The sequence below is a fragment of the Amorphotheca resinae genome (genome assembly GCF_003019875.1).
Source record: "Amorphotheca resinae ATCC 22711 unplaced genomic scaffold M430scaffold_13, whole genome shotgun sequence".
Lineage (NCBI taxonomy): Eukaryota > Fungi > Ascomycota > Leotiomycetes > Helotiales > Amorphothecaceae > Amorphotheca > Amorphotheca resinae.
The window spans coordinates 393,421-420,485 of NW_020194483.1; the positions used below are offsets into that span (position 1 = coordinate 393,421).

General features: G+C 48.8%; 10 protein-coding genes across 10 annotated transcripts; 5 read left to right on the forward strand and 5 right to left on the reverse strand.

Annotated features, from left to right (window-relative positions):
* Positions 1-54: 54 nt before the first annotated feature.
* On the forward strand, positions 55-1,349 carry M430DRAFT_186825 (hypothetical protein). Its single transcript, XM_024863924.1, has 2 exons — positions 55-306; positions 357-1,349. Exons 1-2 carry the CDS (start codon positions 135-137, stop codon positions 1,223-1,225), a joined length of 1,041 nt encoding a protein of 346 aa, XP_024716961.1. The 5' UTR covers positions 55-134; the 3' UTR covers positions 1,226-1,349.
* On the reverse strand, positions 1,350-4,455 carry M430DRAFT_271436 (hypothetical protein; the record flags this gene model as incomplete). Its single annotated transcript, XM_024865531.1, has 6 exons — positions 1,350-1,746; positions 1,808-3,243; positions 3,296-3,751; positions 3,803-4,156; positions 4,203-4,373; positions 4,437-4,455. 6 exons carry the CDS (start codon positions 4,453-4,455, stop codon positions 1,474-1,476), a joined length of 2,709 nt encoding a protein of 902 aa, XP_024716962.1. The 3' UTR covers positions 1,350-1,473.
* A 480-nt stretch (positions 4,456-4,935) lies between these two features.
* On the reverse strand, positions 4,936-7,403 carry M430DRAFT_61740 (hypothetical protein). The gene is made up of 2 exons (XM_024868944.1): positions 6,754-7,403; positions 4,936-6,661 (listed from the first exon to the last, which is right to left on the reverse strand). The coding sequence occupies exons 1-2, from the start codon at positions 7,265-7,267 to the stop codon at positions 5,169-5,171; spliced, it is 2,007 nt and encodes a 668-aa protein (XP_024716963.1). The 5' UTR covers positions 7,268-7,403; the 3' UTR covers positions 4,936-5,168.
* A 227-nt stretch (positions 7,404-7,630) lies between these two features.
* On the forward strand, positions 7,631-10,334 carry M430DRAFT_69834 (hypothetical protein). The gene is made up of 5 exons (XM_024869455.1): positions 7,631-7,946; positions 8,161-8,185; positions 8,320-8,395; positions 8,459-9,989; positions 10,039-10,334. The coding sequence occupies exons 1-5, from the start codon at positions 7,943-7,945 to the stop codon at positions 10,077-10,079; spliced, it is 1,677 nt and encodes a 558-aa protein (XP_024716964.1). The 5' UTR covers positions 7,631-7,942; the 3' UTR covers positions 10,080-10,334.
* Positions 10,335-10,551: 217 nt separating this feature from the next.
* Positions 10,552-13,528, forward strand: M430DRAFT_147321 (hypothetical protein). The gene is made up of 7 exons (XM_024863057.1): positions 10,552-10,634; positions 10,702-10,788; positions 10,840-10,866; positions 10,920-11,294; positions 11,342-12,126; positions 12,173-13,064; positions 13,115-13,528. Exons 1-7 carry the CDS (start codon positions 10,614-10,616, stop codon positions 13,433-13,435), a joined length of 2,508 nt encoding a protein of 835 aa, XP_024716965.1. The 5' UTR covers positions 10,552-10,613; the 3' UTR covers positions 13,436-13,528.
* Positions 13,529-14,326: 798 nt separating this feature from the next.
* M430DRAFT_22810 (hypothetical protein) lies at positions 14,327-15,309 on the reverse strand (the record flags this gene model as incomplete). Its single annotated transcript, XM_024864772.1, has 3 exons — positions 14,327-14,416; positions 14,478-14,715; positions 14,807-15,309. The coding sequence occupies 3 exons, from the start codon at positions 15,307-15,309 to the stop codon at positions 14,327-14,329; spliced, it is 831 nt and encodes a 276-aa protein (XP_024716966.1).
* A 263-nt stretch (positions 15,310-15,572) lies between these two features.
* On the reverse strand, positions 15,573-20,084 carry M430DRAFT_110301 (hypothetical protein; the record flags this gene model as incomplete). The annotated part of the gene is made up of 7 exons (XM_024861349.1): positions 15,573-15,952; positions 16,003-17,937; positions 18,002-18,160; positions 18,715-18,860; positions 18,941-19,287; positions 19,337-19,394; positions 19,768-20,084. The coding sequence occupies 7 exons, from the start codon at positions 20,082-20,084 to the stop codon at positions 15,573-15,575; spliced, it is 3,342 nt and encodes a 1,113-aa protein (XP_024716967.1).
* A 495-nt stretch (positions 20,085-20,579) lies between these two features.
* Positions 20,580-21,445, reverse strand: M430DRAFT_110165 (hypothetical protein; the record flags this gene model as incomplete). The annotated part of the gene is made up of 2 exons (XM_024861336.1): positions 20,580-21,018; positions 21,066-21,445. The coding sequence occupies 2 exons, from the start codon at positions 21,443-21,445 to the stop codon at positions 20,580-20,582; spliced, it is 819 nt and encodes a 272-aa protein (XP_024716968.1).
* Positions 21,446-21,645: 200 nt separating this feature from the next.
* On the forward strand, positions 21,646-23,092 carry M430DRAFT_69838 (hypothetical protein). Its single transcript, XM_024869456.1, has 3 exons — positions 21,646-21,788; positions 21,836-21,988; positions 22,041-23,092. Exons 1-3 carry the CDS (start codon positions 21,743-21,745, stop codon positions 22,949-22,951), a joined length of 1,110 nt encoding a protein of 369 aa, XP_024716969.1. The 5' UTR covers positions 21,646-21,742; the 3' UTR covers positions 22,952-23,092.
* Positions 23,093-23,901: 809 nt separating this feature from the next.
* M430DRAFT_22815 (glycoside hydrolase family 5 protein) lies at positions 23,902-25,412 on the forward strand (the record flags this gene model as incomplete). The annotated part of the gene is made up of 5 exons (XM_024864773.1): positions 23,902-23,966; positions 24,016-24,084; positions 24,179-24,314; positions 24,363-24,897; positions 24,955-25,412. The coding sequence occupies 5 exons, from the start codon at positions 23,902-23,904 to the stop codon at positions 25,410-25,412; spliced, it is 1,263 nt and encodes a 420-aa protein (XP_024716970.1).
* Positions 25,413-27,065: the final 1,653 nt, after the last annotated feature.

Consider the following 27,065-nt stretch of genomic DNA (forward strand, 5'->3'; position numbering starts at 1 on the left):
CGAATTTCCTACCGTTCGCATAAAACTGTACAATAGTTGGAGCATATAAAAGCAAAGGAGTTGAGAACACAATCAGACCAAGTAATTGAACATCATTCGAAGTCCCATATACTCTCCGCTCCCCATCCATCACCATGTCGGCAACTCGCGATTTGGAGCAGGGAGTCCCAATCTTCAAGGCAGTGTCAAGCTCCGCAAGGCAACTCTTTCAATTACTCAATTGCATTCGTTTTGCTCCCAAATGCCAAATCCAGATTAGCCATGAGGGGTTACGGTTTGCGGTAGAGGAGTCAAGAGTCATGCAAGGTTGGTTCTAATATACAATCTTTTCTGCGGCTTCATAGTAACAATCCCAGGAATCGTCTTTCTCGACAAAGCTCTCTTCACCACTTTTAACTGCTCTCTCCCCGAGCCCACCGATGACAATCCGGATTCTGGCAACGACCTCCCCCACTTCCAGATCTCCCTCGTAGCCCTTCTCGAAACGCTCCAGATCTTCGGCGCAGCCGACACCCCTAATTCCCGCTTCTCCAAGCCCGACAATGACGGCTACGGCTCCAGCCTCCGCCGGGATCGTCCCAACGCCTTCAGCAACCAGGCCCTCGGCATGCCAGGCATCTGCCGCCTCTCGTACGCCGGCCTCGGCTCCCCCTTCAGCATCCTCCTTGAAGAAGCCGGCGTGACCACGACCTGCAACCTCAATACCTACGAGCCCGAAGGCCCCGAGGAGATCCCCTTCCAGCGCGACGCCATGCAAGTCAAGATCATCATGCAAGCGCGCTGGCTCTTCGACGCCGTCTCGGAGCTCTCCTCCACGTCGCCCACCCGTCTCGACATCACCGCCTCCCCCACGGCCCCCTATCTCAGCCTCGCGGCGGTCGGGCACCTGGGCAGCGCGAGCGTCGATTTCGGGAAGGGCCGCGAGCTGCTCGAGACGTTCGCCGTGGCCGAGAAGTGGTCCCAGAGCTATAAGTTCGAGATGGTCCGGGCGGCCGGCGAGGCTATGCGGCTCGCGAGTAAAGTCAGTGTTCGCGGTGATGAGCAGGGGGTCTTGAGTTTACAGTTCATGGTCGAGGTGGAAGGAGGCGGTGTCAGCTTTGTGGATTTTAGATTCGTGCCATTCTTGCGGGAAGAGGAGGAGGAGGATGATGATGAAGGGGAGGAAGAGGAGACCCAGGATGAGGATGAGTATGAAAATGAGGAGACCCAGGACGATAATATGTGAGATTACTGTCTAGTTGCTTTTCTGCAAGGCAAGAATTTAAAAAGCCCAGGTTCTGTAAATTGGCGCAAGTGTACTTTGACAAGATGTATTTACACGCTCGAGCATCTACTCCCACATAACACTTGATATGTATCATTGCCATTGCCATTGTCATTTCGGCACCCACCAGTCCCCACCCAGCCCATACCCAAATCCCCAAACCCTTAAACCCCCAAATCCCCAGATTCCACTCCTAAATTCTAGAATCCCTACATTTGCAAACGGGGTTTCTTCTCCACGCCATCCTCTCCTTCACTATCCTCAGACTTGCGCTTTAGTCCCATGGTATGAATTTCGACTTCCGAAGGTGCAACATCTTCTGAACGTTGGACTTGATCCACCACAGGGCCAGCGGGTTTAACCTTTGGGGTATCTAACTTGATAGACTTGATGATTCTCAGTCTGGTTCTTTCGGCAAATTCCTCCAAGCTCACCACCTGAGCCGTGGTTTCGTCGTAAACTACACGTAGTGGGCCCTCCAGCTGTTGGTATCGTTAGTCGATCTCCTATTGTATCTGGCTGCTAAAGAGGATGGTAGCTTACCTTGGCTTGCTCTTCGATAAGAAGCCGATCCGTATCTGTGGCATTATGGACCTTTGCATACTTCTCCCAACAGTCTTCAGGATTGCCGAGTGGAAATTCAGACTTGGGAAGAAGTATGGGACTGAAAGGACCTCCAACAATTTCCCTGGCTAAACCCTCGGTGATGTGAGAGTCTGGCTCGCCGTCTTCACTGATTGCTTGTTTCACTGGATGAATTGGCTGATCTAAGTGAGGAATAGGCAGGACATGTTGATTTCCATCTTCGAGCTTAGCGCCATTCAAACTCTCCCAGTATGCGGAAATCTTGATTGGATTCTCTTGGAGAGCTTTTAGGGCCCAAGAGTACAAGAACCTACCCGCTTTCTTCAGGATCACCGTATCTGCGCCTGGAAAAGGGATCAGCTTCAGTTTTAGTCCGGTTCCTTCCTTGACATCTCTCTCAGATAGAGCAATTTGACACTGGAACAACTGCTCGATTGTTGGCTTTCGGTCATCTATCGTAAATGAATAAGACAGATTCTTTAAAGTGGAAAGGGAACAGTGCTTGTCGAAAAAGTAGGTCTCGTGAATCACGAGACCAAGCCGGGGTGGCGAATCAGTTCCGACAAGGTCATTGTATTCCTCCCAGTATTGGTAGATTGAAGGAGTCTGGGTCTCCTGATTAGAAATTGATTTCACCCTCTGGATCCAAGCGTCGAGGAAGTCATATGCCCTGCGCTCTACCGCTGCTATATCTCCCGAGGATTTGATCAGTCTTGGAGTTTTGACTGTCAATGTTATATCACTGTGATCCCTCTCTGATGAAGTGGTGGTGAAGTAACAGTCCAGCAGCTTTTCAACTTTGCCTCTACCAATTATGTCCTTTGAAAAGGAATCGCAAATGCGCTCAAGTCTGTCGGACGCCAAGTGCACACACTTCCCATTGAACGTAACCCTATTTGCGGGTTTGCTATCTGTTTTGCAAGCAGGATCAGTAGATTCTTTCCACAGATTCATTAAGGAAAGTTGACATCCGTTAGTTTCCGCAATATATGCTTCCCTGAGCCATTTTCTTAAGAACTGGTTGCCACGCTCCTCTGAGGCTTGATCGCCCAGGATATATGGCACACTCTGTAAGACAACGTTTCCTGTGAATCGTGAAACCTCTGTCTCAATTCGACGAGACAAGAGCTTGCACCCTAACTCTTTCTCAAGCCTGTCCTTCGTCCATGGTTGCATTTTTGAAAATGCGTCAAAGAGCGATTTGCCAACCTCGGCCGAGTAGAGTTCCATATGATTGTTGACTGTGATGCAAAAATCATTGCTACTCAGCATCTGCAATTGACCCTGAGGAATCTCTGGATCAGGTTTAGCAGCAGTAACGACTTTATTACGGCAACGATTTGAGTGTATGCCAGGCCCAACTGGCTCCTCTCCGGGAAACGGGTCCTTGCTAACTAGAGAAGAATCAGCCATCCAGTTTGGAAGAATCCAACAATGTATTCTCACAGAATTGTTTCCAAGTTAATGAATCTGCTAGCCAATGCCTATACTGGCTACTGCACTCTCCATGTTGAGACTTTGCCATGTCTCTCTGCTTTTGCAAGAACTGAAAGAACGATCGTCGGATGTCACGCGATATTGCCATCTTTTCCATAAGTCTCTCCACGGTACGGTATCCTTGAGAAAGTGGTCTGAGGACTTGGGCATTTCTGATATTGTTTTGTTGATTCGATGAAATTGACTGTGGCAGGCCACCGTAACTTAATGGGACCGCGTTAGCAGATGTTGCCACCTTTCTTACCGCCTTTCTTGCCGCCCAAGGATGGAAGTTATTTGAAGGGTTTGAAATCTCAGTCCATCTATTTCCAGAACTACTAAGACCTCTTGACCCTGCAGGAGGGGTAGATGATCGAAGGGGATATAGCCGTTGAGGCTCCTTCCCAGGGAATGGACTATCCTTGACTGCACATAATCAGTCTTTCATGAATGTCTCGGAGAGATAGATTAACGTACAATAGATCTCCCACATCAGGGACTCGGCCCACCACTTTTGCCATCCCACGTTTTCTAATGGGAACCTACTTTGGGCTATCTGATACTTGTCGACAAGGATCGCACTGAATTCAGTCATATCAAGGCCCAGAGAGGAAGCCATGGTTCTCAGAATCGGTTCCTGAGAGGAGTAAGATAATCCAGAGGATATGTCAGCGTCAACTGATGTGGCCCCATTGGTTTCGTCAACCCGGACTCGAGCTTTAGCATTGTTCGGAGGAGGGGGAAGAGTCTTTTCCTCTGACGCCCCCATATAGGTTGAAGAATCAGGAGCTTTGGGGCTAGGTTCCTTTCTAGGAAATGCTTCTGGGACAGCTAGAGATAATCAGTTACCCTGTTCGAAATCGTCCGGGGAGCCTACAGTAAATATCCGAGAACTCGTATTCTGTGGTAGCCTCGCTCTTAACTCTCTGCCTGTTGTCCATCGTCGCAGAGTTTGCCATGGTCTGTGCCGCGTCGAATTGCTCTGTACTGGCCCCCTGATGATCATTTGTATCCGTCTGCATATTGCCGCGAAAGGACGGGTCAGGAACTATAAGTGTGAACATCAGTCTTTGGTCCCATACAATTGTGACATCCGCGCAGCTAGACTTACGAAGATACTTGTTGACCATGTCCTCGACGCGACCCAGGTTCTAAGGTGGTGAGTGGTTCTGATAGTTGACACTGACTTCTCGATCTTTGAATCAAAATGCCTAGATCGCGTCCCTAGATACGGTAGGCTTTTGCTCTGCGCGATACAAAGCGCGTTCAGGAGATGTACTTCTCTTTGATAACGCGTCGAACTACCGTATAGATCGAAGTTATTGATCTCGCTTTAAAGGTCCATGACGAGATACTTACCTGCGATGTAGCTGTAGCAGGAAGGGACGAACGGGGGAGTTAAACTCAGGAGACAAAGGGCGGTAATCGGGACACGATATAGAAATTGACGATCAATTAGACCAAAGATCTCTAGATTCAATGTCTGGGTTGGACCTTGATCGACTTGATCAAGGTGTGAAATTTTGAATCACCTGGTTGGCAGGTCGTTGTTGTAGTCGAGCGTGTTTATATACACTCGCGTAGCCAAACGAGAGAAATTGTCACATTACCCGGACGTAAAGTTCACGTCAAGCGGCTACTGTTTAAAATCAACATTGCGCATCTTGGGGAGTATCATGGAAAGCAGCCCTCTGAACTATAAGGTCCAACCCGGATAGAGATACAACCGAAACCCGTCAACTCCTTGAAATGGCCATCACACCTTGTAGTACCAAAGGAGAACACCTAACCCAATTTATATAACTGCCAACGCCTGTCCACTTGGAAGACACCCGTTGTGCATCTATTCATCCTCTGCATCCTCATCCCAAGCCTCTCTCTCCTTCCTCACGAACTCAGCCATGTCCTCCGGTTTGAAAATCGAGGTGTTCTCTCCCTTTGGATTGTTGGCTCTTGGAACCTTGAACTCGCTATCAAAGACCGTGCCAATGCTATCCTTCCACTTCTTTCTTCTCTCCATTATTGTCTTTGTCATATCACCAATGCCTGGCTTGGCCATCCCCGCGCCACTACCACCTGCAAAGTGACTTCCTCCGCCAGCGCCACCAGGACGCTTTGTCTTTTTGTTCTTGCCCATTGTACGGGTACGCTTCGAATAAGCGCCGACAACTTGGCTATCGAGATCTTCTAGAATGGTGTTGTACTCTTGGAAGGCCATACGTTCCTTGACTAGGTCCATGAGACGAGCTTTGCGGGACCCGTTGATAATCATTCGTTCCTTAAGCCGGCTCTGAAGAAAACGGAGACGGGCAGCGATCTCATCATCGAAATGGCCGTCATAGTCCGGCTCTGCGTCCGGAGAGAGGAAACCGATATGGCGGAGCTCTTGCTTGAGTCGCTCAGCAACTTGCGCTTGGTCAAGTTTCGGGTGTGTAGCTTTCTTCCATGCCTCGGAGTTAGAGTCAGCCATCTGGGTCGCTGGGGGAACTGGGGCCGGGCCATCGTTGAGAGGTTGACTAAGTTCACCAGAGTCTCCATTTGCTTCGCCATTGGCATTTGTGTCTCCGTTCGTGAGTCCGTTTGTGGCCGGCTTCTCTTCGGATGGTGGTGCGCGGCGTTCCGGTCTTAGTGTTGCCAGAAGTCGTGACAGGAGAGGTCCCGTTGAAACCTGGTCGGTCTCTGCTGCAGCATCATCCAGGTCCTCGATACTACCTCGAGCTTGATTTGGGGGAAGCTTGTCACGGCCTTGTTGTGGGATGTCGACAGACATCGCCCCATCCTCTTCCGCCCATATCTCTGTGTAATGCCTCTTACCACGTTTCGGAATACGCATGCAGACTACACGATCGCCTCTCTCTCGAAGGAAAGCAAGATCTTCTTCTGTGAAAGGTCTGAAATAAGGCTCTATATACGTAGCAAACGTGTTTGCCTGGACTTGATTCGTGGGCTTTGCATTGCTGAAGTCCTTATCGGGTGGTGATCCAGGGATAAGATCCGCCAAATTATCCTGAGGGAAGACCGCTACGGAGTAGATCTCCTTCTTCTGCTCGTCGGTCATGTCGTCGGTGACTTGCCTTATCTCGTAGATCGTTGGATCCGGAAAGGTGGAGGGATCATCTCCAAATGTTTGATGGTGAGGCATAGCAGGTGTTGGTTTAGCCAGATGTTCATCAGAGCTGGAGTCGTCGACGTTTAGTTCCTTTGCCTCGAGATCCAAGCCGGTTGCAGCAGGAGTCGCCGGCGCAACTGGCGAGAGAGATGAGCTGGCAGAATCAATGTCTCTCGATAACCTGTCTGCATTCTTGCGGGCTGAGGAATCGCGAACTGGTGAATGGTCTTGACACGAGCTGTTAGCGACTATAACTTTGGACTGATTTTGAAGGAGCGCCGTCTTGAGGCAAAGGCATTCCAGACAAATGGAGACGTACCCAATTGCGATCCGTCTTGAGGCGCCAACCCATGAGCACCAAGTGCTGGCTTTTCCTCTCGGACACCACCAACGTCCTTCTTCTTCTTTATTTTGGCAGCCTTGTTTCTGCCCCTTTCCTCTTCGTCTGCAACCTCCTTCTTAAGTCTTTCGTTGCGCTCCTCATCTCTTCTCTCGTTCTCGATCTCTTCCAGTCTATCCTTTCTCGCCTGCGCCAGCATCCTCATGCCCCTGTCGCACACGGCTCCTCGAGCTTCGACGACAGCCACAAGTCGTCGCAAACGCTCCAAGAGGGCCTCCAGGTCCTTCGAGCTTGGAATTGCCGAGCCATATGATTCAACAATATCATCCGAGGTTCGAAAGGACTGCAGGGGGAGCCCGAGGTAGGGGGACTCGCCCAGGTCGGATGGTGGGAGGGCGGTGCCAGTAAGGCTGGGAGTTGTATTGCGGCTCCGCGACTGGCGGATGTCTCTCCCCTTCTTGCCCGTGCCTTTCTGGCTCGGCGCTGGAGGCATTGTGGGAATGCAAAGGGCCCTGGTAGTTGTGGTTGTTCTGGATGCAATACAATCGGTATCAGGTACGCACGAGGTACATATAAACTCCGTCGGACTGTGTTATAATCGCCCGCCAGGTAGATCGACGTCGCGATAGACTGTCGCCGCGGTCGCGTAGAGATGCTTGGCTTTGCCCGGCTCGGGGAAACCTTCTTGCGTGGGCACGGCACGACGGGCTCCGACAGAGCCAATCAGAACCATCTGCGTATTGTGGCCTGAGGCTCCCGAATCCTGTGATGTTACATAATTGGCGCTGAGGCTGGGAGGGCGGCATTCATGATTCATGATGAATTCTCGATGTAATTCTAATAATGTTTGTTCATATAAAAACGAAAAGAAGCAAATCCTTATCGACTGCCGTTTATCTGTATTTGCTTTTGCATCCAAACCCACGCCCAAGAGATCTGGCCGCACGGGAGGCCGCTCCCGTCACATTCTGCCCTTCGTACCGTGTACCCACACACCGGGCGATCCTCAACTCTTGGCACACGGCATCTTCTCTCCCTTCATCGACCATCGTGAACCTCGAACCGCCCTGCCCAAGGACGCCGTACCTATGTTAATCCATAATCGGGGCCTGGATGGATTATTGCCAGGAGCAGTAGCCGCCCAACCCGCGCACCTCCAGTCGCTGCTATGTGTAAGTCCATTGCTGCCCCGAGTTATGTATCTATATGTCCATTTATACCTTATATATCTTTCCCAAGAGACCCTGCCAAGGATGCCCAGTGGCCCTCTCCCCATCTTGGCAATCTTCACCCCCTTTTCCCATTCGCCCTTCTTCCCCAGATCACAGCGGAGCATACCTATCATACCCATCGTACTAGATACATGCTGACCCTCCCTGCGCACAGCTGTAAATGATATCGATACCGTCGTGTATGCCCAATCTCTTCGGCTCTCCAGTCCACATCTTCTCCTGACGCCCCTCCCCCCGTCGCTGCCGAGTGCTACACGGAGCGGGTCGCTGCACTCCAGAGCGCAAACACTGACTGACTGTGACCTTTCTCCAGACTCCTCTTCCCGAACCAAGAATGGAGTCAGCCCTCGTCCGCTGCAGACCTCGAAGATGTCGTGGCACAATTGCGGGTATGTGTTGATGTCATCGTCATCGCAGCGGGGGCGCATTGATTGACTGACCCGTGCTTGCAGCCAAACATTTCCTTCTCTCAACATCTCGACCAAAGCTCCCTCCAAACCCTATCGACCCATAATGCGGCTTCGGGCGGTTCCATAAGTGGCTTTCTCTACGTCCCCGATCTGAAACGCGACGACCCATGCGTTAATATATCAGAGCCGTACGTCCCACACAACGTTACCCGACAGGCAAACCTTCCTCCCACGGACTTTACATTGGTAGCCATCGCTCCCTGGATCAATGTCGAATGCTCGCTGGCATATCTAGGTGCTGCACGTTCAGATCCAGCACGGGCTTTCCTGTTCTACCTTGTCGGCAACGGAGCATCTACTGGAAGTGCTCAACCCCCTCCTATCAGCTCGCCAGTATGGTCACTGGATGATGGCGGCGCGTGGAAGAGAAAGAATCCTTTTCCGGTCTACGCTATTCCCTCAGACGTTGGGGATCAGCTGATGCAAGAATTGAGCCTTTACTCTGGCAATTTGACGGATGTTCCTTATGGGCATGTCATTTCAGAATTACCTAGTATCGATCCGAGAGATTATGTCCGGATGTACACAAGACTGAGTGTCAAAACTGGCCCGTCTCTACCCGGCATATGGGTGTTTCTGTTGATTATTGTCGGAATCATTGTGGTCATGCTAGCAATTACATCTGTTACGATGCATCTAATCCAACGATCGCGCCGAAATGCTTTACGTCGACGAGTCATCAGCGGAGAAGTCAATCTGGAGGCGCTAGGTATCAAGCGTCTCACAGTCCCTCAGGACATCATCAACAAATTCCCCCTGTTCACATACAATTGCGAAGATGAAAAATTGCCCGCGCCTTCCTCGGGTTCTAAAAAGGATAACCACACTGTTGAAATTGAGCAGGACGACTCGAGTGAAGGGTCCTCCAGTGCTAAGGAGATCTTAGAACACCAAAACCTACCTCAAACACACGAACTAAGCTCATCAGTCATCGAAGACACCACTTCAAATGATTCCTTCCTCGTTCACAAATTCCTACCTTACTCTCAGCCAACTTGCCCTATCTGCCTGGACGATTTCGAGTCAGGTATCACACCAATTCGAGAGCTTCCTTGTGGTCATATTTTTCACCCTGAATGTATTGACGCCTTCCTATATAACAACAGCTCATTGTGTCCTATGTGCAAAACGAGTGTTCTACCAAAAGGCAGTTGTCCAACGAAGATCACCAATTCCATGGTCCGCCGAGAACGAAACCTTCGAAGGCTGCGCTCGAGAGTGACGGTCAGTGAAGAGGGTCACGTAGCGAACCCCAGAGGCCGGATCCGGAATTTTGGGTCTGACATCAGGAGGATGATCTTTCACCCTTCTACAGCTGGGGAAATTCAGCCGTCGCCTCCTATGCCACTGCAACCTCGACGGGCACTTATGACGAGCGCTATAGGCGCTCGTCTGCCCCCGAGTCAAGACCGGCTCGGCCGACAGCAGATCGCTCGTCAACGGATTCGAGAGCTCGCTGGACAGTCGTTCGTAGAGGATTCAGATGTGTCTGATGAACGCCGACAATCAAAATGTACTGTATTATCCATTCACTTCAAACTCACAGCTAACGATTCCAACAGGGCGGAACGCATTGAGAACACTATTTCCAGGTTTTACATAAGTTCTGTACGAGATGAAGAACGTTTGGGTTAGCATATCAGCGTTGCATAGCTGGGGTTTCGTATTTGGCGTCTTACCCCGAATAATGAGAAATGTTGGGAGTCATATATTGGAGGAAGTTTCCAAGGTATATATAATGGTGTACGGTGCATAGCTGGATGGAACGGGACAGGACGGGATGGGAATGGGATGGGAAGGCAGGAGAGCACGTTATATACCCAAGGGATTTGTTTCTGTCTACAATGCTGGGATCTAGGACATGAACGGATAATCATATAGAGTACAAACATGCATGTTCAGATTTTTGTAGCCTCAAATGTGATTTAACAGGGAAATCGGAATATGTTCTTCAACTGCCAGCTCTCGTGTGATGATTGACCCCTTTCGGCCGTTCGCCTACCTATCACAGATCTGCCAAAGCTTATCGCCAACCCCCAGTCCAATGCGAATTAGCGGGGTCGGCGAAGACAACAACAACTCCAATTGACTTGCACCAGAGCAGGCGGAAGCTGAAAAAGCTTGCATTTCACTCAAGATGCATCTCGTACCCAAGGAGGTCAGTTCAATCGGACCATCATCGTCTTAGAACACCGAACAAGTAACTGACTGACCATCGCAAACAGCTGGACAAGCTCGTTATCTCGCAGCTGGGGCTCCTTGCCCAGAGACGGCTTGCTCGAGGCGTGAAGCTCAATCATTCGGAGGCAGTTGTACGTCTTCTCCACCGTGAATCCCATAACGGAACCTAATGTGCGCTCCAGGCTCTTATCGCCAACAATCTCCAAGAGGTGCGTCTTGTCTTCGTCCACTCCATTGGCAAACCCCCACTAACGCCGCCCAGCTGATCCGCGATGGCAACCACACAGTTGCAGACCTGATGTCGATCGGGGCGACGATGCTCGGCCGGCGACACGTCCTCCCTTCCGTCTGCTCAACCTTCACTGAACTCATGGTCGAAGGCACATTCCCAACCGGCACATACCTCGTCACGGTCCACCATCCCATCAGCACCGACGATGGCGATCTCGCGAAAGCCCTGTATGGCAGCTTCCTCCCGATTCCCGACCAGAGCCTTTTCCCCCTGCCAAAAGAGGAGGAATATGAGGCAACCAAAATGCCCGGAGCGGTCGTCTGCGTGAAGGGGAAGGTAACCTTGAATAAGGGGAGGAAGAGGATAAGGCTGAGGGTTACTAGCAAGGGGGATCGGCCAATCCAGGTTGGTTCTTTTGAAAAAGAGAAGGAAACTGGTGCTGATGATGGTAGATTGGTTCACATTACCATTTTATCGAAACAAATCCCCAGCTCGAATTCGATCGTATCAAGGCGTATGGCTATCGTCTTGATATCCCAGCGGGCACGTCGGTTCGTTTCGAGCCAGGAGATACAAAGACAGTCACGTTGGTTGAAATTGGCGGGAATAAGGTTATCCACGGCGGCAATAATCTAGCTACTGGAAAGGTGGATCTGTCTCGTGCGGATGAGCTCGTGGCTAAGCTTCAGCAAGCAGGGTTTGCGCATACTCCAGAACCGCTGGGAGATGCGGGACATATCAGCATGTTTGAGATAGACAGAACTGCGTATTCAGTGATGTTTGGTCCTACGGTTGGTGATAAGGTCAGGTTGGGATTTACAGATCTCTGGATCAAGGTCGAGAAAGACCTGACCTCGTATGGAGATGAATGCAAATTTGGCGGTGGAAAGACTTTAAGAGAGGGAATGGGTCAAGCTTCCGGGGTTTCAGATGAGGTTTCTTTGGACTTAGCGATCGTAAATGCGTTGATTGTGGATTGGAGCGGTATCTACAAGGCTGATATTGGGGTCAAGAATGGCGTTATTGTTGGTATTGGGAAAGCCGGAAACCCGGACGTGATGGATGGTGTCAGTCCAAACATGATCATCGGATCGTGTACGGATGTTATCGCTGGGGAGGGCAAGATCATTACTGCAGGAGGCTTTGATACCCATATCCACTTCATCTGTCCTCAGCAAGCGAACGAGGCGATTTCTTCTGGCATCACTACACTCCTTGGAGGCGGTACAGGTCCTAGGTAAGTATTGATCATCCTACATCGGGGGTAGGCTAACAGCAGACAGTGCCGGCACGAATGCAACCACTTGTACTCCAGGCAAGAACTATATGCGGCAAATGCTTCAAGCCTGCGATAGCCTACCAGTGAACGTTGGGATAACGGGTAAAGGAAACGACAGTTCTCCTACAGGCCTTCGTGAGCAGATCATGGCTGGGGCCTGTGGTATGAAGCTTCACGAAGATTGGGGATCTACACCATCCGCTATCGATACCTGTCTTACTGTCTGCGATGAATTGGACGTCCAAGTCCTCATTCATACTGATACCCTCAACGAGTCCGGCTTCGTTGAATCCACTATCGCTGCTTTCAAGGACCGGGCAATCCACACCTACCACACCGAAGGCGCTGGAGGTGGCCATGCCCCAGATATCATCAGCGTGGTTGAGCATCCCAATGTCCTCCCCTCCTCTACAAATCCAACAAGACCATATACCCGAAACACCCTAGACGAGCATCTCGATATGCTGATGGTGTGTCACCATCTCTCCAAGAACATCCCTGAAGATGTAGCATTCGCCGAATCTCGTATTCGCGCAGAGACCATCGCCGCCGAAGATGTCTTGCACGACCTTGGAGCTATTAGCATGATGTCCTCAGATTCACAGGCTATGGGCCGTTGCGGCGAAGTAATCCTCCGGACATGGAACACGGCACATAAGAATAAGGTCCAGCGCGGACCCCTGAAGGAAGATGAAGGTACCGGAGCGGATAACTTCAGAGTGAAGAGGTATGTAAGCAAATACACTATCAACCCAGCGATTGCACAAGGCATGAGCCATGTGATTGGAAGCGTGGAGGTAGGCAAGTTAGCGGACTTGGTGATATGGGATCCAGCATGGTTTGGAACCAAGCCCATGACCGTGATCAAGAGCGGTTTGATCTCGTATGCCCAAATGGTACATCTCTCCTCCCCTTCTGTCTCCTGCCCACATCTAACAATCAGCAGGGCGACCCCAACGGCTCCATCCCCACCATCGAACCCATCATCTCACGCCCCATGTTCGCGCCTCTGGTCCCCTCAACCTCCGTCCTCTTCGTCTCCGAAGCCTCCATCACCAGCGGCGCGATTGCCTCCTACGGTCTGAAGAAGCGAGTCGCAGCCGTCAAGAACTGCCGGAAGATCGGCAAGAAGGATATGAAATTCAACGACGTGATGCCGAAGATGAAGGTCGACCCGGAGAATTATAGGGTCGAGGCTGATGGCGTCCATGCTACGTGTGAGGCGGCGACCAGTCTCCCGCTCACCCAGGTTGCGTATGTTTACTGATTGGAAAAATGGGGGAGTTGGAAGGGGAATGAATACCTGTTTGATATCCGAGATTTACTGTTACTCTATTTTTATGAATCTATGATCATATCCTCTTTCCATTGGCTAATTGAGCCAGAGTGGACATCCGCCCTGGTTCTGTGACCCAGTATCTTTCTAGTCATAACGAGTATTCCTCTTCATGATTTCAAAATGCATGAATGATGAGAATGAAACTCAATATGGGAGTATGTCCTTTCTTCGAAGCATAGGAAAATCAAATACCAGCAAAGCCACGTTTGGTACACCCACTAAAAGTCTATGTAGCTCCCTATCTGGAAGCTCCCTGCCGTCAGTATCTCACGATGGAGAACTCGCACAGCTCAGTGGTATATATATATCTGCGTTATGAGGCTTTCTCTAGAGCGGGGACGTATTGCTAGTGTTTTGACGGATTCTGATTTTAATTAACCCCCCCCCCCCCCACCCCAACCACCTTTTTTTCTCTCTCCCTCATCTCATCTTCCCCTATGGATGGTTGAGAAGAGGATGAGGAGAGGAGGATCGCTTCTTTAATAAGAGGAAAAGGGAGATCTGCATGATTTCGAGGAGTGGTGATTCGCAGATCGATAGACAGTTAGCATGAAGGATTGGCCTCGTTCACGCATTGCGGTAGTTGAGCAGTATGACCAGAAGCACGGAAGCAAGACGACGGACGTACTGGAGCTACATAGATTCATTCATTCATATGTTGATGTATAAGCACTATGTGCAAGCGGTAGGTAGTACAGACAAGCTAGAGCATATCAACCAACTCTCAGAGATGCAAGTAGTAAAAGCTACCATATACACAGCCAGATCAACTTCCCGAGCATAGAAATGCAAGTACATATATATGGGCAGGCATATTAGTTAATCAGTCCATCTCTGCTGCTCTTTGTCGTAGCCAATAACATGTAGGTCAACGTTCAAGGTTCTTAGCATCATGGCCATTGTAAATTCCTTGAAGCGTCCATTAGCCAATCTCACAATTACACGACGGACGCCTCTCACGCAGACTTACATCCTCTTGTCCAGGCAGCTCTCCCGTATCACCAGCGCCCCTTGCACGTTGAGACTTCTCATTCTCAGTCTCCTCATCAATATCATACTCAGCATAAATATCCCTCTTCTCGACATTCCCAGCCTCCCCGTCTTCCTCATCGGAGCCATGATTATTGGTTTGTTCCTCTTGATCCCATCCTCCCTGGAACTCCTGCTGCTTCTTCTGCATCTCCTTCCACGCTCTCGGCCCACCCATCCTAGAACATCCATGATACATCAGCTTCTTCTCTGGCATTCCCCCAACTTTCCCCCACAACCCAATCTTGACACACACACACACACACATACCTATTAACCCTATCCCTAACCTTCCCAAACAGCTCCTCCGCCGCCTGTCGACTCGCACCCCTCCACTTGCCAATCAGCTTTACCAACTCGTCATCGACCTCGCCCCCTTCATTCCTAGCCCTACTCTCCCTCTCAATCTTCCTCGCCTGCTCCGCAGTCTCGAGCTGTTCCCTCGCTTCCCGCAATTGCTTCTCGAGCTCCCGTTGTGTGCGGAGCAGCTGCGCGATCTCGGGATCCGCGTTCAGCGCTGACGCCGAGAGGGGCGACGCGGAGAACCGCTTTTTCGCCACCGGTGTGCGCTGCGGGCTTGTGTGGGAGAGGTTGGGCGTTCGGGATGATGATAGGATGGCGGGGGAGGAGGTCTTGAGGGGTGTGGAGATGCTGGGTGGGCTGTCGCTGGATGGTTGCGCTTTGAGGGGTGATTTGAAGGGTGAGCGGAAGGGCTTCGAGAGCGTGCTCGCGGCGGCGTCTAGTCTGCGCCTCTTGGCTGCTGGGGTGGACATCTTGATTGTGTGTTAGTGCTGTTGGATGTAAGTCATGGATCAATGTAGTTGTGAGTATTGCGTTGATTGATGTTGGAGTTGCTGGCAGACGAGGTTCGCGAGCCATGTACTTAAATAGGTACTTACCTTGGCGGGGCGTTATCTAAATGCAAGGTATGTATGTACTAAGACACTACAGCAAAGGATTATCACAATACATATATAGACATAGATCAGGATGTTTAAATTATTCATTCCATTTTTGTACATGTTAAATACAGCTTTTAATGTCCTACGCCGCCCGCTACCCATTGCCCAAATTCCGGGTCGCCAGGTTGTGGGAAGAAACCTCGCTCTTGGGGCTGCTGTCCTTGGGGCACTTGCTGGTTCCCTCCAGCTTGTTGATTTGCTGCGTGCGCTGCCAACTGTCGTTGTTGCCGATAATATATCAGGAACACCAAGGCACCAGCCAGCGTAATAATGATAAGGCTTTCTAAGATGCCATCATCAATGATATCGTCATACATGCCATCGGCCTGCCCTCCTGGCATTGGATCGTTCTCTGGAAGGTAGTTGTCATCGTAGCCGAGGTCACCATAATATGGCTGATCGTCTCTGAGGAAGTTGCTGATCCACTCCCCAAGTGACCATTGCTTCTTAGGTGCTGTAATACGTTAGTTTTCAATCTGCATTCATTTTCTGTAAGAAACTCACCTGGCTCATCTTGAATGGAGTTGATTCTGCCATGGGTCAACGTGTTCCAAGCACTTCTAAGCCGCAACTTGAACAAGCTCAAAGTCACGGGCAGATATGCCTCCTCGTTGGTCTCCAAGGCTTGATCATAATACCTCTTCGCAAGATGAAAGTCCTGGTTGAGACCCACACCATTCTCATGCATCCACCCAAGATTGAACAGAGCTTGTGCACTCTGTTGGAACTCAGAAGCAGCTGTGTAACATAAGGCTGCCTTCTCCATGTCGGCTTTAGTGCCAATGCCATTAAGATAGTAGTCCCCCATCTTGACCATTGAGTCGACATTTGTCTGCTTTGCGGATCTCGTCCAGTATATCAGAGCAAGCGCCGCATTCTGTAGCAGAGATGGGCGAGGTGGAGCGGAAGATAACCACGAAGGCAGGGGCAATTTCGACTTCTGTTGGTCAAGCATATATGCCACATTAGCCTGCGCCTTCTCGTATCCTTGCTCCGCTGCCAGCAAATAATCAATAAATGCCAGTTCGTAATCTCCATCCTCATAGGCTTGATTTGCTTCGGCAAAAGACGAGAGAAGGGGCTCGGCTTTCTCCGCGACATTCTTGTAGTATGCCGTGGCCAGTCCGCAACTTCGATCTCGTCCAATTCCCTGATCAATTAGCTCGGCAAGATAATAGTATGCTTCAATATGGCCATATCGTGCGGCGAATTCGAAGTACCGGCTGGCGACTGTTATGTCCTTGGATGTACCTTGATCCAGATAAAGAGCTCCTAAGCTGACCTGCGCAGGTGAATAGTCCTGGTCTGCGGATGCCTTGAAATATTCTTGCGCTTTGGCTGGATTCTTCGGGACCCCAAGACCATCCAGATACATCAATCCCAGTCCGTATTGAGAACCAGCATCTCCGCTTTTGACACCACGATTGAACCATATCAGGGCCTTCTCGTAGCTTTGCTCAACACCTTCCCCTCTTAGGAACATCCTTCCAAGGAACCCAGCAGCTCTGGTGGCAATTTTTTCCAGATTTGGCTTATCACCTCCAATAATCCGGCCGTCCCTCTGCCAGTATAGCTTTGCAACCTTCATGAAATACCATTTGGCACTCTTCATGTTTCGTGGAAGCCCTTTCTGGCCATCGTAATGGATTCGTCCCAAACTAAACGTTGCTTTGAAGTCACCCTTTCTTGACATCAGATCCAGATACTCCAGGACGTCGTCCAAAGCTGCGTGAGCATCCGTGTTTGGCCCACCCTTATTCGCGTTGTTGCCAGCACTCGAAAAGCTAGCTCCTTCGCCGTAGACACCGCCTTCCTCGTCCGCAAGTCGATATGAATCAGGTACCCATGCCATGCCTCCCGGAGGCCCCGACCGATACCACTCAATTGCCTTATCTGCCGCCTTTTTGTAGTGTTTGACTGCCACCTCGCAGTCCCGTGCCGTTCCGATGCCGCTGTGATATCGAAACGCAAGGGTCATCTCGGATCTTGTATTTCCACCCCGGGCTGCAAATGTATGGTATAGCAAAGCCTTTGCTTGATCACGTTCAACGGCCCCTCCAATGCCGGTAGCATACATGAATCCAATCATGTGTTGCGCTGAGCTATTGCCTGTCTCTGCCAATTGACTATATCTGAAGAAAGCCTCCGAATAATCCTTTGGATATGTAAAATTACCGTAGAAGCTCATCTGCGCCAAAAGGTAGATCGCATCGGAATTGTTCATCTGGGCAGCCTCCTCCAAGTGTCGCACGGCCTCAGATATAGGCCCTGGCACCACCTTCTGTCCATTTTTCCCGCCGTCCGAGTCGGGTCCTTGGATAGAGAGGCGCGGCAGCAAAGACAAGAGATATTGGCCTACTGCACCAAATATTCCAGAAGGTCTCCGAGATTGAGGTGGATTCTGTCGCTCGTAAAGGCGGAGGGAGAAGAGAGCTTTGTCTACCAATTCTGCCCCTGTAATACTGTAAGAATCTTTCATAAATAGCATGCCACAAGCTCTCACCATCAGTAGTCCTCCTATTGTCTTGTCCTCGAAAGGGTCTCTGGGTAACTGCGGATTGTGCTGTGATCGACGATTTCGGGCTTTCTTCAGCAGCAGGCGTTGGCTTATTAGTCTCTTGCGCTTGCGCACAACTTATCGGAAGAATGAACTGCAGAAATACTGCACAAGTAAGCTCTGGACATCAAGCTGGTGATAACAACTTACAAAGCAGTAACGGCAGCAGCCGCTTGCTCGGATCCTTCATGCTGTTGAACCCGGCGCAATATCGATTACTTCGTTGTAGAAGCAATACTAGATAAATAGCTCATGGTCCCATATATCCAGCAGCGATCACCACGAGAGGGGCGTTGAGGGGAAAGTATTTATAACAGTCAACGTTGCTCAAGCTGTCCTCTTCGCCATTTCGGATTTGGTAAGCGACACGCGACAGCTCCTTCAGAGGCCAACAGGCTTTCTTGTGCAAACAGCTCCAAATAAATAAGTACAGTTCGAGCCAAAACCCCAAAATGCTTGGAGAATTGGTTTGATTGTTGATGCAGTTCAGAGATAACTTTTCATATCTACACTATTTCTCTAAAAGGGTTACAATGCCAATTCTCTAGCTTTGTCTTCCAAGAGCCTTTGTCATTCCCCTCTCCATGCTTTTATCTGACCATCCTCTCCAGCTGTCAACACCGTCTTATGCTATAGTTCTGTCAGTATTAGTCCTAGACATGGAGAAAGGATGCATACCGAATCCAAAAAGCAGAAAGATCTTACGATCTCGGATCCGTGAGCCCCTGTCAAGTTGACCTTTGTCTCCGGCGCAAAAGTCCAAGGACGATTGTTCTGGAACTGAACGAGATCAAAACTCTCCCGGCTATGATGAAATTAGATTTGCTTCTTGGTTTCCTCTGGGATGACATGGCCTAGGGTGCCATATATGTCAATGAAACATACCTATGAGTTCCTATACCTAGCACAGCACTTCCATCCGGTCTCCTGACTAGATTTGCAACATACTCGCCTCCTAGTTGCTCTCTCATATCCCCATAGTGTACTGGAGGGGCCTCTTCCACTCCTTCCTCTGGATTCGTCACCAGGGTATACATTGAGAACTTCTCATCATGTGACAGAGCAAATATGTCCACATCACTTAGAAAATTGGCATGGTGTATCGAATGCCCATGATTGATCGTTTGATGCAATGCATCTTCCTCATCTGAGATAGTGGTATTATATATGTTGACCAGACCATCTGTAGAGCCTGACAATAAGATCTGGGGTTGAGAAGGATGAAAGTGTAGCTGGGGATCATTAGCATAGTACGGAAATGATAATCGCTCTAAGACATACCTCTGTAACATCATCGCTGTGACTTTCAATATACTGGACTACTGGATTCACAAAAGATCTGGTATCCCTTGACAAGTCAGCACAGGTCTGAAGGGAAGATAAAGTGAAGCCTACCAAATCAACACTGATGCTTGTTGGTTTGTCAACTCTGTCCCAGCTGCGAGACCGTAGGGATATGAACAGGCAAGTGACAGAACAGGAGCATTCTGATCTACACATACGTTAATTTCTATAAGTTACTGCTTCAATCACAGAGCTATTGAGAAAATAGTCCCTCCAAACTTATAGAAGGACCAGAGGAAATATGGCACTGATCATGGAAGCGCAGCCAGGACGGAATCCAAATATCTATAGTTCTTCGGAACCACACATTCTCAATAAGTGATAATAATGACATCGTTCTTGAGAAAAGGGGGTACACAGATCACAACTCACCAGTTCTCGTCTCTGCAACCTTCGCACCAGTCCTCGGATCCACCAAGCAAACTGTCCCATCTCTCCCCGCTGTACAAACAACTCCCCCACCTTCTCCTGTACTCGATTCAATAGCTTTCAGGCATGTGACATCGGTATTAATCCTCCGGATGGAATTTATAGGCGGCCCGTTCAGAGCCAGAGGATCAAGTAATCGAAGACTATCATCAGAGGAGATGGCTGCGAGTCCAGCTGCCACGGGTACTATATCGTAAATATAGGTATCTGCCGGTTCGGAGATATGGAATGAATCTACGGCGTCGAGTGTATACATTTTCAGGTAGGTTTGAATATTTGTGGTTTTCGTGGGAAGGGAGGAAGATTTTTTTGCAAAACTCGATTCGCTCTCGAAGAAATTGTAGTGAGTGGACCCCGATCTTGAATCTCAGCACCGTTGAATATGGGCTTTACTTCATTTCTTATAACTGTTAGGAGGCATTCAGGATGTTATTGCTCCTTATATTCTCACATTATTACTTAGGTACCTAGGTAGGTAGGTAAGGTACCTTTAAGGACCGAGAATATATAGTTCACGTGATCATGTGTAAGGTCGACTACCTTGTCAGGTACAGATGGAATTGTCGCCGTGCAAGCTGAGTTCGTTGATATGCTACTAACTTATTATTACATTCCTGGCCAAAGCGATATCCGGGTATCATTCCCTCCTTGTACCAATCTACACCCGAAATTTTGACAACTCGACAGCCCTGAAAGGAGACAATCTGCCGTAGTGACGGATAATGAGAATCCGATATCTACTCCGAATACTTCAAGAGTACTTATCATGCTTATTCTTAACCTTAAGGAGCAATAGTGCCTCATGATAATCACCCTCCCTCCTCGCCCTCTTCAATCTCTTAACTTCATCATCATCTAATTTTCTTCCCACAGCTTCTTCAAGTTCCTTCCTACTGATCTTTTCCTTTGCCTTCTCTTCTTTTGAAGCCTTTAATTTCGGCTTGAACCGTGCTTGCATTCTTATTCGAAGAGTGGTGTTGAAAGTTATAGCATCTGCATCTCCACGTATTTCTGGAAGAGCGCTCGATTTGGAGGACGTCGAGGACTTGATCGTCACAAACGTATCTCTTAATGTTTGAATTTGGAATGTGCCTGGAGTGTCTGCTGTTGGGATTATGAGGAAAGATTCGAGGGGTGATACGGCTTCTGTGTTGGCGGATAATATTCCATATTTATCGCAACTCAGGTATCTAGCACAAGTCAGTTAATATGTTGCGATCGGGAGATCCAATCATACTTTCCATGATGGCCTTTGAAACTGAAGGTCTCTGTGCCAACTACTCTATTTGCGACCCAAACTTGCCTCACGTCGTGTGGTTCCGCCGTCGCAGGATCATCGTTGATGATGTTCTCCAGGGCACTGGCAAAGACTTTCCCATTCGTATCACAAGCTATACATGTCGGCGGTTCTGATGGCAGAACAAAAATGATAGGCCCTACAACATCTCCTGTAGCTTCTGCGGTAACCCAGCTGTCATCGTCCACAGCTTGACTTTCTTCTTCTCGTTTGACAAGTTCCTTTGGCGTTGACCCCTCGGGGCCGAATTTATCTTCTGTATCGACCCTCTTCCTCTTTTTCGTCTTCTTGTCGCCTTTGAATGTTAGTGGCTTGACCATGGTTGAGGTTTGTCGAAGAGTGCTTGTTATGAAGACAGTGGTCGAGTCTCCCCTACGGCCCTACGGTACTTCCGTAGGCAGGAAGAGGGCTTGCACTAGGTATAGATACAGCGATACTTGGAGCGGTGTGAAGCGGCAATTTACCCCCTCAAGGCTCAAACCCTCACAGATAACACAACCCCCCCACCCTTGTTGCGTAGGGATAATTGGATATAATTGAACAACTTAAACGAACTGATTTTTTATTGAGAGCGATCTTTGGAATTCTCTGGAAGAAAGCAAAGCTTTTAGATCAAGATGTCCTCAGCTGCAGTTACGGTTAATTTGGAAGATTTGAAGAATGGTATGGTTCTCCCTGAGTCTAAGGGGATATCTGCTGATCAGAGCTAGGCGACGTTTCCTTTTCAACCTTAGAGGAGGCTTTTGGACCCGACTCTTTAGGCATAATCATAGTTAAGAATGTACCCTCTGAATTCGTTGAGTTACGGCATCGTCTACTATCATACTCATCTTACCTGGGAAATCTCCCTCCGGCTGAACTTGGTACTCCAATCCCCGCCTACCCTCCTCTCTGGAAAGGTCTAACGTGGCGCAGAGAAGATTGAAAATCCAGCAGCAAAATACTTGACTGGCTGGTCGCGTGGCAAAGAGACCCTCAAGAATGGCCAGGTCGATACTCTCAAAGGCTCATTCTATGCGAATTGTGCCTTCTATGTCGATCCCTCTCTCTCCTGCGCCAAACCCACTGCAGAGTTCTCCGCCGAGAACTTTCCAGAATACCTGAGTCCCAATCTGTGGCCCGCTGATACCGCAATTCCAGGTTTTCAAGAGACGTTCGAGAATTTGTGTCGGATTATTATTGACACAGCAGTCCTCGTTGCCCGAGCTTGCGATAAGTATGCCGAAAAAGAGATTCCGGCGTATACGCCAGGATATCTAGAACATGTTGTCAAGACGTCCACGACCACAAAAGCTCGTCTCCTCCATTACTTCCCAGCAGAACCAGAAGATTCAAAACCGCAGGCGGAGGAGATGGATGATGACTGGTGTGCAACCCATCTCGATCATGGCTGTCTAACCGGCTTGACCTCGGCAATGTTCATCAACGAGACCAAACAATCACCTGAAATACCTACTAGTAATGGACACACTCCACGATATCTTCCTGCTCTCGAGGAACTTCCATCGTCGCCAGATCCAACGGCTGGCTTATACATCCAGTCTCGAAGTGGTAAGGTAGTGCAGGTCAAGATCCCAAAAGATTGCATTGCCTTCCAGACCGGTGAAGCATTACAGAGGATCACGAAGGGGAAATTCAAGGCTGTTCCACATTTTGTGAGGGGTGTTCGACCTGGCTTTTCTGATGGTGAGAATGGAGGGAGCATAGCGCGGAATACTCTTGCTGTTTTCACGCAGCCTAACTTGGGGGAGACTGTCGATGCAGATCAAGGCATTACCTTTGGAGAGTTTGCGAGGGGAATCGTCGAGAAGAACACGACGAAATAGTAGGTCTTCAAAAACCAGGCGTTGTAGGTATTTACGGACGCGCATGACTGAACGATATTTGCACTTGATTGTGGTCGGCTTGTATTTACGGAGTATGTCATGATGGACCTGACTCAGGGGGCTCCGTACTTCGTATAGTAGCAAGAAGCGGGAGACGGGAATCTCAACTATCAATGCAAGACAATATATACCTATTATAACATAAACTTGTTTTCGAGGGTATCTCGACCTATATTTGGGTTTCTGGACTTCCCACCTGAGTCGATTTGCGCGCAGAGTTGTGGAACATGCGGCGTCCTAGCTCGTAGCTAAGACTGGAGTATAGGAACAATTTAACTCTTTTGATCCTTAATAAATAAGTCGAATTGCGATATCGAATAGAAGCCGACATCATCGCCTGTCTATCGGCGGCCACTATCGAACCCCGCAACAGAATACGTTGTAGTGAGAAGAGGTTCCTTGCTAGTCAGTACTTGATAGCTCGGCTAAGGCAAAGCCAGGGAGAGTTTATACTTACTCCGTACCATCGCGGGATCGCGTCGACTTCTATCAACAATGAACCCCTTTCAATCAAGTTGTCGGCTCTCTATCGCGCAAAGGAATCTCTTTTGAGTGGTCGGACGGCCTCGTATAACCCCCACAAGGCTCTATGTTCGTTCCTGGTGCAGACTAAATTCGTCCCTCGCTGTATACTCCAGCTCGGGACCTCCCAGCGTGATGGCTCCCTTCCTTGCATGGCCTGAACATGCCTACTATTGTAGTATGGCCGGTGTTCTTTCTTTGGTCGGCAGGTGTATCCGTGAATGTGATCGCAAGAAAAGGGGTCTTGTTTCTCTTCGGACTCTGTGCGAGTCGTACGACTCCGGGACTTGATATAGTCGACCAAGTCCCCTCATGATTTCTCATTTCCATCTCTTACTTCAGTCCTTTATGGAATTAATTTCTTAATTATGTTGCCCAAAAATATTCTTGCTTCCCTTCTGGTAGCTGCTGTCACCACAGCTCTACCAAATAGGTGAGTCTCTTGGGCTCTCCGCATCAATATATGCTGATAGCTTTTGCAGACCATCCTTATCAGAGCGCTCAGTCAGTTTTGGGTGGGGTCATGAGAAGGTTCGGGGTCTGAACATTGGGTAATTGTTCCCTCCTTACTTTTCTTCTCTGCTTTCCCGCTTTCCTTTATGAACGACAACCCCTCGTGTTCACTGCGCTGACTTGGCATGTAAGAGGCTGGCTAGTACTAGAGCCATGGATCACACCATCAATTTTCCAGAAACTCGATCAATCTCTAGGAATTGTCGATGAGTTTACGCTCACTGAAAAACTGGGCTCAAAGGCAGCACTTGATATCCTCAAGCCTCATGTAAGTTATTGTGGACTGAGGAGTTGAAGAATTCTAACATTTTGTCAGTGGGATACTTGGTGCACATTAGAAGACTTCGAAAAGATTGCAGCCGCGGGATTTAACACAGTCAGGATTCCAGTTGGATATTGGGCATACTCAATCGCACCTGGAGAAAGCTACACTCAGGGTGCTGCGCCTTACATTGATTCTGCTATTTCTTGGGCAAGAAAGACGGGGCTGAAGGTCTGGATCGACTTGCACGGCGCTCCTGGATCTCAGAATGGGTTTGATAACAGCGGACAAAGAATGACAACGCCAACCTGGCAGCAAGGAAACACTGTCGCGCAGACACTTGCAGTTCTTGAAACGATTACTCAGAAATATGCTAAACCTGAGTATCAGGATGTTGTGGTCGCCATTGAACTCTTGAATGAACCATTGAGTTTTGATCTCAACTTTGATGAGTTGAAACAATTCTATCGAGACGGTTTTGATCAAGTCCGCGCTGTCAGTAATACTCCTGTCATGCTACACGATGGATTTGTTTCACCGAGTACTTGGAACGGTTTCCTCTGTCCAGCAGACAACAATGCACAGAATGGTATGTGCTATGTTAATCCGTTAATCCATACAGCCCCGGAGCTAACAAATGTTTTAGTCATCGTTGATCACCATGAATACCAGGTGTTTACAAACGAGTTGATAGCTTTACAGCCTTCAGAACATATTCAGTTAGTCTGCAGTAATGCACAGAATTATACTTCTGGGACGGATAAGTGGCTAGTTGTTGGTGAATGGACTGCAGCCCTGACAGATTGTGCACCAGCTCTTAATGGGTATAATATTGGTGCAAGATACGATGGGAGCTACCCTGGCTCCAGCTATATTGGCTCTTGTGCAGGGAAGAGCAACATTGCTCATTGGGATGCCACCATGAAAGCAAATGTGCGCGAGTACATTGAAACACAGCTTTCGGCCTTTGAAAGGTATAGCCAAGGATGGGTCTTTTGGAATTTCAAGACGGAGGCAGCTCATGAGTGGGACGCGTTTGTGTTGTTGGAAAATGGAGTTTTCCCACAGCCGCTGACAGCACGTGAATTCAACACTCCCTGCTAATAATAAACAGCTAGGAGATCAGGAAGGGGGATGGAGGAAATTGACGTACACCCATCCTCTTATAACCAAAATCTCCTGCAAGATATAATAGGCTTTGCCGAAGCAACGATTTACATGTACCCAGAACTTGGGGATGGACCTTTAATTATAAATAATGAAGTCTGCTGTATATGTTATAATAAAGCAACTGTTTGAACTAAAACTCGACTGTCCCAAGTATTGTACAACAAATATCCTTCCTCCATGGACCAGCCCCTTGGGATGTTCCCGTTTAGGAAAGGCGTTGTGGCTGACATAAGAATGTATAATACAAGCATTCCAACGACATCTGATATTCTCCTCCCTAATGCATCAAGCTATGCTCCTAACTCAGTGTTTAGGAAATTGTAACCATGAAAATGTATATCACAAATGATCATTGGCGATAGTGCAAGTGGCAGGCCTCACGATCTCCCTCCAGATATTCAAGAAATTTGCTCTACCAAAAGTTCTGAAGCCCTGGCTGCTGATAATGTTTTGAATATGGTTGTGTTTAGTAGTCTAGGCATTTGTGCTCTGTATTCTCTTCTCTACTACATAAGTTGTTAGGGGTTGCGTTAAGTTCTTGTTGTGTAGAGAGCATTTGAACTTCTATCAGACAAAAATGCACCAACAACCGCACAACCGACCAAGGCACCCGGTTCTTGTATACCTAGTTTGAGAAGCTACTATTCTCTGATAGAGTAGTTGAATTCAAAGTTGATATGTGTATACTTTTGTATATGAATATGAATGGAATTCAGAGAATATGTTAGAATATCTCCAAAAGTTCTACACTACTATACGTCCTCGTCTGCCTATATCTCGCCTTTGTCTATTTAAGACATTACAGCTTCCTTCATTTTACCTGTTGGTGTTCTGTAGTGTGAGAATATCAACTAGCAATTTCTCCCTTTCACTGTATAGGAGGGATAGGCTACTGCCGAATATCCGTCTGGTCCCTTAGGGAGAATATTCACTTCACTTTTAAGTCAGCCAACAAGTTTACAACTGTATACTGCGACGCACCAAACATAGTAGCGAGTTTAATCGAGAAGCTAGTAGGAATTCCAGCCTCGTGCAAGATACCAGGAGAGGGGAAACTCTATTGAACTTCAACACACTCTTATCTCAGTCTCTGTTCCTTTTTCAACGCCGACTTTTCGAACCACTATTGTAGTTGATGACAGACAAGTTTCGTACATCCTTTTCTTACTTCGATTTACAGAGTATTCGAAAATCACAGTAGAATTCACTCTTGTAACTTCGACTTCGTCTGATCTGATCGCGAAGCTTTGTCCGTCCCTACTACTACACGTCTTAGTTAACCTCCCACGAATCTCAGCAAACCACATACTCCGAACCTGTTCGTGGCGACATCATGCTTTCCCGAACCACTTCTCGGCGCAGGAAGGGCAGTATTTTAAAGGATGTGACTTCAGCTCGAGGCAACCTCTCTCAATCCAAATCAACCAACAGAGTCCGCTTTGTTTCTACCACCATCCAGTGCACTTACGATGCATCCAGCCCTACTATGACCACTCTGAAACCTCTTCCACCGCTTCCTTCTGCAGAAGCCACCCTCGCGGTCAATCGTACGCGTCGCAGAATGGACATGATCGCTGCCTCGAGCAG

Bases quoted from the DNA above. Each gene is read 5' to 3' on its own strand.
- M430DRAFT_61740 (XM_024868944.1), bottom strand. From the start codon at position 7,267: ATGCCTCCAGCGCCGAGCCAGAAAGGCACGGGCAAGAAGGGGAGAGAC. The intron at 6,662-6,753 runs GTACGTCTCCAT...GCTCGTGTCAAG, and splicing joins TCAAGACGGATCGCAATTGG to ACCATTCACCAGTTCGCGAT.
- M430DRAFT_69834 (XM_024869455.1), top strand. The intron at 8,186-8,319 runs GTATGCCCAATC...ACCTTTCTCCAG, and splicing joins AATGATATCGATACCGTCGT to ACTCCTCTTCCCGAACCAAG. The intron at 8,396-8,458 runs GTATGTGTTGAT...CCGTGCTTGCAG, and splicing joins ATGTCGTGGCACAATTGCGG to CCAAACATTTCCTTCTCTCA.
- M430DRAFT_147321 (XM_024863057.1), top strand. From the start codon at position 10,614: ATGCATCTCGTACCCAAGGAG. The intron at 10,789-10,839 runs GTACGTCTTCTC...TGTGCGCTCCAG, and splicing joins TCAATCATTCGGAGGCAGTT to GCTCTTATCGCCAACAATCT. The intron at 13,065-13,114 runs GTACATCTCTCC...AACAATCAGCAG, and splicing joins TGATCTCGTATGCCCAAATG to GGCGACCCCAACGGCTCCAT.
- M430DRAFT_186825 (XM_024863924.1), top strand. From the start codon at position 135: ATGTCGGCAACTCGCGATTTGGAGCAGGGAGTCCCAATCTTCAAGGCA. The intron at 307-356 runs GTTGGTTCTAAT...TAACAATCCCAG, and splicing joins GGAGTCAAGAGTCATGCAAG to GAATCGTCTTTCTCGACAAA.
- M430DRAFT_69838 (XM_024869456.1), top strand. From the start codon at position 21,743: ATGTCCTCAGCTGCAGTTACGGTTAATTTGGAAGATTTGAAGAATG. The intron at 21,789-21,835 runs GTATGGTTCTCC...GATCAGAGCTAG, and splicing joins TTTGGAAGATTTGAAGAATG to GCGACGTTTCCTTTTCAACC. The intron at 21,989-22,040 runs GTACTCCAATCC...AACGTGGCGCAG, and splicing joins TCTCCCTCCGGCTGAACTTG to AGAAGATTGAAAATCCAGCA.